General features: G+C 40.0%; 2 protein-coding genes across 3 annotated transcripts in view; one reads left to right on the top strand and one right to left on the bottom strand.

Moving 5' to 3' along the window:
- LOC113161886 (prostaglandin D2 receptor 2) overlaps window positions 1–2,466 on the top strand; it is a 5,858-nt gene extending 3,392 nt beyond the window's left edge. For both annotated transcript variants that reach the window (XM_026359701.1, XM_026359700.1), the window contains one exon: window positions 838–2,466. In XM_026359701.1, the coding sequence (XP_026215486.1) occupies window positions 845–2,227 (1,383 nt within the window). In that variant the 5' untranslated portion in view covers window positions 838–844 and the 3' untranslated portion in view covers window positions 2,228–2,466. The remainder of the gene's footprint in view (window positions 1–837) is intronic.
- vwa11 (von Willebrand factor A domain containing 11) overlaps window positions 1–4,656 on the bottom strand; it is a 23,657-nt gene extending 19,001 nt beyond the window's left edge. The window contains exon 1 of the mRNA XM_026359697.1: window positions 4,081–4,656. The gene's annotated coding sequence lies outside the window, so the exon portion shown is untranslated. The remainder of the gene's footprint in view (window positions 1–4,080) is intronic.
- Window positions 4,657–6,034: the final 1,378 nt, after the last annotated feature.

A 6,034-nucleotide genomic window follows, 5' to 3' on the forward strand; every position in this document is an offset into this window, starting at 1 on the left:
GCTGTCTGCAGACAAGAACAAAAAAAAAAAAAACATCCACATACTTTATCACAAAGCAGTAAAGGGTCTTCTTGTTTTTCCAATATCACAATATTCATCGCAATCAACTAATCAAAACCACTGATTCCATAAAAAATATCTCCTGTTCAACAATTGAAGCCTCCTCTGTTACAATTTCTCTCTTTTTAATTGTGCTTTCCGCACTCGCCTCATTGGATTGTTTAGAGGCATTGCCGTTACGCACTTTACTTTAAAAGACACAATTGTGAAACTCAAGATCGTATCAGGTTCTTGAGACGTTATGCGTGCAAAATTTCTGTAGGAGGTTTTTAACGGTGTTGGTCCAACAATCCATCATGAATAGATTCCTGTCTAGCTGGCTGTGCTCCCTCCTGTCTTTTGCGTGCAGTATGTTTGTGAAGGTTCTCAGTCATCCAGCTGATAAATGACTCATAACAAAACAAGCAAGAAAGAAGAAGTCCAAGCACGGAGTAGTGCACTCACTTCTAATGTTTGACTAATGACAAAATTATACTTTTTATCAAACGTTTTAGACAAGTTTGTTTGTCTAAAACTGATTTCTCTCATGAATAACTATAAATTTAAATTACAATAAGTGTTCTGATCTTTATAAAGGCCATACTGTAATTAGTATCTTGCTGTTTTCTAACTATGTTTTGTTTAAAAGTGTGCTTTAAATGTTAATGTTATCATCAACTGCAGGCCCCCATGAAAAAATTTGGAAAAAATTGAATGTGCAGCGGTTAATGCATCCTATTCATTTAGATTTCAATTTCAGCTCCTCTGATTAGAAACTTTTCTTCTTTTTCGTTTCAGAGCACCCATGTCAAACTCGACTAGAGAGGAGCTTTACTGCCCCATGCTACAGCTCATGCGGGAGCACAGCCTCAACAACAACACAAAAGCCAATTTGGTGGTGGTTTGCATCCATGGTCTTTTCTCCTCTCTGGGTATTCTGGAGAACGCACTGATCCTATGGGTGGTTGGCTTCCGTCTGCGCCGCCGCACCGTGGCCTCTGTCTGGGTGCTCAACCTGGCCATGTCTGACTTCCTGGCCACCCTGACACTCCCTTTGTTCACCTTTTACCTTTCCTCCTCCCACAGCTGGGTGCTTGGCAACCCACTCTGTAAAATACAGGCATCTATCTTCTTCTTGAACATGTATGTGTCAGCTTTCCTGCTGGCAGCTATTTCACTGGACCGCTTACTTATGGTGGTCAAGCCAGTGTGGAGCCAGAATCATCGGTCAATAGCAGGAGCTTGGAAGGTGTGCGCCCTGGGTTGGGTGTGGGCAGCAATTAATACACTACCTTACACTTTATTCCGCTCCGTTACTAAAAAACTTGATGGTAAAAATTTGTGTTATCATAATTTCGCCCTGGTTTTATCTTCTCAAGCCACTCTGGAGAGAGATTGCAAAGTTAGGCAAGCAGCAACAGCCATAACCAAGTTGCTGTTAGCATTCCTCTTCCCCCTGGTGGTGATTGCAGCAAGCTACATCCAAATAGGTCTCAGCCTGAGGAAGAGGGACATGAAGAGGAAGCAGAGTACGAACAGGCTAACTGATGCACTGATTGCCTCAAACAAAGATGAAGCATCAGGGACAACAGATACCCCTACATCTACAAAAAAGACTAACATTTTTCTCAAACCTGCGTCCACCGGTCCACCTTTGACTTTGACACCTACTTTGTTGTCCCCCACTACGTCTAATCAGACTAGCCAGGGCCAGCTATCCCAGAGCTTTACCAGAATGGTGACATTTGTGATTGCAGCATTTGTACTGTGCTGGGCTCCCTATCACATCATCTGCATCATTGAAGTGACAGCCCAGTACTGGAACAATCTCTACTTGGTGGAAGTGGGGCTGCCCCTGGCTACAACCATTGCATTCTTGAATCCAGTGTTAAACCCCATTCTGTACGCCTTCAGCTGTCCACACTTCTGTGTCAGAATACGTCAAAGTCTGGGAGCAGTGTTTGACGGACTGGTGGAGGAAGGAGGGGGCTTACTGATGATCCCAGGGAGGAGCATAAGAGCTCATATTAGGCGGAGGAGCAGTCGAGACGTGAGCTTTGGAACACCAGGGTCACCAAAGGGTTCATATTCACCACGCATATCACCTCACATCCAACCACCCATCCCGTTGTCTGTGTCTTCTGAAGATCACAAAGGCAATCACTCAGAAAACACAGGAAATGAATGAAATGAGGTGGAAATGGGGGGGGGGGTTGTTAACACATGAAAAACACTTAATATAAATATTAGCATTGTCACTGCAAATATATTCAGCATTTAACCAAAACAAAGCCATGTATTACATATGCACAAAGCTCTGCTGATATTTGCATTTTGACTACATTTAAATGTTGACACTTGAACAGCTTCAATCACTGCTATAAAATATTTGTCATCATTTCACAATTAAATTTTGCACAGAAGTTATTAGTCTGATTCGATTGATTTGGGATTTCTGTCACTTTTTCCCCCAATAAAAGGGTTTAGAGCCATTTTATTGACATGAGAGCCACAAATCCATTTGAAAGTTATCCTATGGACATTCTGGCCACCAGAGAGCAGTAAAGCACTGATTTCACAATCCACTGGATTATGCTTTTCAGGTCCTGTAATCTAGTGGCACTTTAAATCTGAGCTGATGAATGTCTGACCACCTTTCTGAGTGATTGGATTTGATCATATCTGACATTCATTTTGATTGACTTTCTCAAAACTGCTTCTGTCATTGTCTCTGGTTCTGTCACAGTCTGCTAGATACACCAATCCTCTCTCTCTCTCACACACACACACACACACACACACAGGCTGTAAGTGTAATGTAGGCCACAGCAACATGGGATTACCACAGAGGTAGTTGTAATTTAGATAGAATATTAGAGAGTGAAGATCCAGACTATAAAGACAGAGCAGGATTAAACCTGCCGGGTCAGACTGACATACAGAGCTCCACTTTGCTCTCAGTCATTCACTTCGAGCAGATTAACTCTTTCTCTCTCTCTGTTTCCGTTTGCAACAAGCATTTCTCGCTGTTTCTACTCATCTGTTTTTGTGCACAGTATGTGTTCCTTATCTTTACGCTGAAAAGAAATAACCTACAGTGAACTTGTGAAAGTGACGAGGGGAAATAAGTGAAGCTACAAAGAGGAATAAAAAAGGAGAAAGAGGCAGTGAGTAAGGATGGTTATCAGATGTTGCAATGCATTCTCTGTATGTTCGCCATTCATCAAATTTAACAATGAAAGTGGAGAAAAATAATGATTTATTCATTTGTTTGTATAACAAGAGTATGGTGGAGGAAATATGACAGAATGGTGTAAACAGAGGTCCATCACTTTTATATCTTTGTGCTTTTCAAAATGAATTGAGTAGGCATGTTGAGGTTCAGCCCCGCAAGCCAAACTCTATGCTGAACTGCATATTCTTCAAATTACACAATGTTATTCAGAAAATCTCATGAATGGAATGAGGAGAGACCAGATTAGAGGTGGTCAGCTGCACAAAAAGCAGAAATACATGGATTAAAAATCAGCATGAGAACAGTAAGAACACTGGCAACAGAAGATATTGAAAATGATAGAACCAGAGATTATATAAAGTGCAGCCAAAAAAAAAAAGTGCTGGCACAGATGACAGATAGATAAAGAAGGAATGCGAGAGAAAAAGCAGGCAGGGGCAGTTTAAAGCATTATACTGCACTGTACTATAGTATAGTAGTTATAACTAACAGATGCTGAGTAGAGAATTAAAGCACATCAGTCATTTTCTATTGACCATCATGTAATAAAACACACACATGCAAACACATATAAAGAGTGTGCGCAGAAAGAGAGCACACACAGTGAGTGTATATGTATATACATCACAATACATTTGTGTATGTTTAGATTGGATTATGAAACGTTACATCATGTGTTATGTTTGCTCTTTATGTTCTAGTTTTATTTCTGTGACTATCCTACAATGCAAATCTCCACGAGGTCGCTTAAAGCTGGAGAACGTAAAGAAAGAGCTACTTTTTGTGAATGTCGGAATCAAACTTACCTCTGGGCTCCGGAGCAGCACAAACGTTTGGCTTCAAGCTTGTGATGGAATTCAGATGATGAAAAGCTCTGGTCTGATTATGAAGGTGGTTCCAAAACGTGACACGCCTTCAGCTATTTCAAAAACGTATTTTTTTTAATCAAAAATATCTGAGAACAAAATTCTGTCTTTATGTTCGTTAGTGCATGGAAGAATCCATGTTTGAGCACATGCAGCAACATGTGAATTTGTTTGCTGCTGCGACTTGCTGATTACATTACAAAGGAAGTGGGAGTGAATGTGGTTGAGCTGTACTCAAGGTTAAAGAGTCAGATCATGAGAAAGATTTTGGTATTTTACATAATTGACTCGGACTATGTAGCAGCACTATAATGTCACTGTGAGTGGGAGATAAACAGTCATTTCCCCTTTGGGGGTTCTGATTCTTCAGTTTCAGTAGATAGTCTGAGTGGTGATGATGGAACATGGATGTCTGTGCTCCATGACATGATAGCTGCTTGTCACTTTATGTACACTGTCCAAAAAAAGTCAGCGTCTTGATTTAACTAAGTAAATAGTTAATCCCATTGGATAATTACTGATTATTTATTTTAATAAAAAAAATTTTTTTTTTTCAGCTGGCAACAAGTTATTTAACCCTAACCGATGCAGTGAGTAGCTTCTCATTTCTACTGACCAATGCATTATTAGTCCCATCATCGATACAAGAGCTTGACGAATATTAATTCAACTCTGGACGGGAATAAATGTTGTTTCCTTGCAGAAGCAACAATTTTCACTTGTAGCAAAGTGGAAAAGCACTTTACAGTGTTTAGGTTTAAGCCCTTACGAAATCTTACTGTATATAAAATTATATAAAAAAGGTTGAGTGGTCGTGCCAGTAGCTGCACTCTGTAAATATACAGCTCCAAGGCCGATACCTGCAGAGGATGTCAGAGAGAAGGAGACAGAGAGGAGGAAGCACCAAGTAAATGACATGCAATAGTAGCATTTAATGTATAGACAACAGGAGCTCAATGTAACAGTTGTGTACGTGATTTCTAAATTCTCAGAAATGTGTGTGTTAATTTGTGGTGAGTTACATAAAACTGAAAATAACAAGACATGAGTCTGGGAAACTCTAAGATTAACAAACATTTCACTTTCACAGAGGATTTAGGTCAGGTAACTTCTACTGTGCAGAAGCTGTGGCTGTAAAAGTAATATAAGTAGTCTAAAAATATTACAGAAACTACATAATCAGACCGCTTCCCTGCACAGTTAATTGCATTATTACAGTATTTACAACATCAACATTTTCCCTTATTCCTTATTCCAAAATGGATGAAATTCATTATATTTCTCAAGGTTCTACAAACAATACCCCACAATGTCAAAGTGAAACAAGTTAGTTTGAAATCTTTGCAAATTTATTATTAAATTTATTTACACCTCCACAGTTAACAGTGTGTGTCAGAGCACAAACCAAGACATGAAGTCCAGGGAAGAAGTCTGTAGACCTAAGAGAGAGGATTGTATCGAGGCACAGATCTGGAGAAGGGTACAGAAAAGATTCTGCATCATTGAAGGTTCCAGTGAGAGCAGTGGCCTCCATCCTTCATAAATAGAAGAAACTTGGACTCACTTGGACTCTTTGTAGAGTGGCCCGCTGACTAAAGAAAGAAAGACAGGAAACACTCGGCCATAAATATACATGCATACATGCAATGCATTGTTTTCTACAGTATACTACTATTACAATGGGAACCAATATGTTGCTATTGGAATTTGCCAGAAGCAGTTTATCAACCAGTGTCAGACGCTGAAGAGACGACCGAAGAGGCAGTCTGAACTATAGAGAGAGATACAGAGAGAAAGAGGACGTGTCTATGCAAGTGAGATTGAGTTGAGAATGGTGTGTTGGCCCTAAGCAATGTGTTCTGTGTGCACAGCGTGAGCCCATACTGTAAATGTA

The sequence above is a fragment of the Anabas testudineus genome, chromosome 1 (genome assembly GCF_900324465.2).
Source record: "Anabas testudineus chromosome 1, fAnaTes1.2, whole genome shotgun sequence".
NCBI lineage: Eukaryota > Metazoa > Chordata > Actinopteri > Anabantiformes > Anabantidae > Anabas > Anabas testudineus.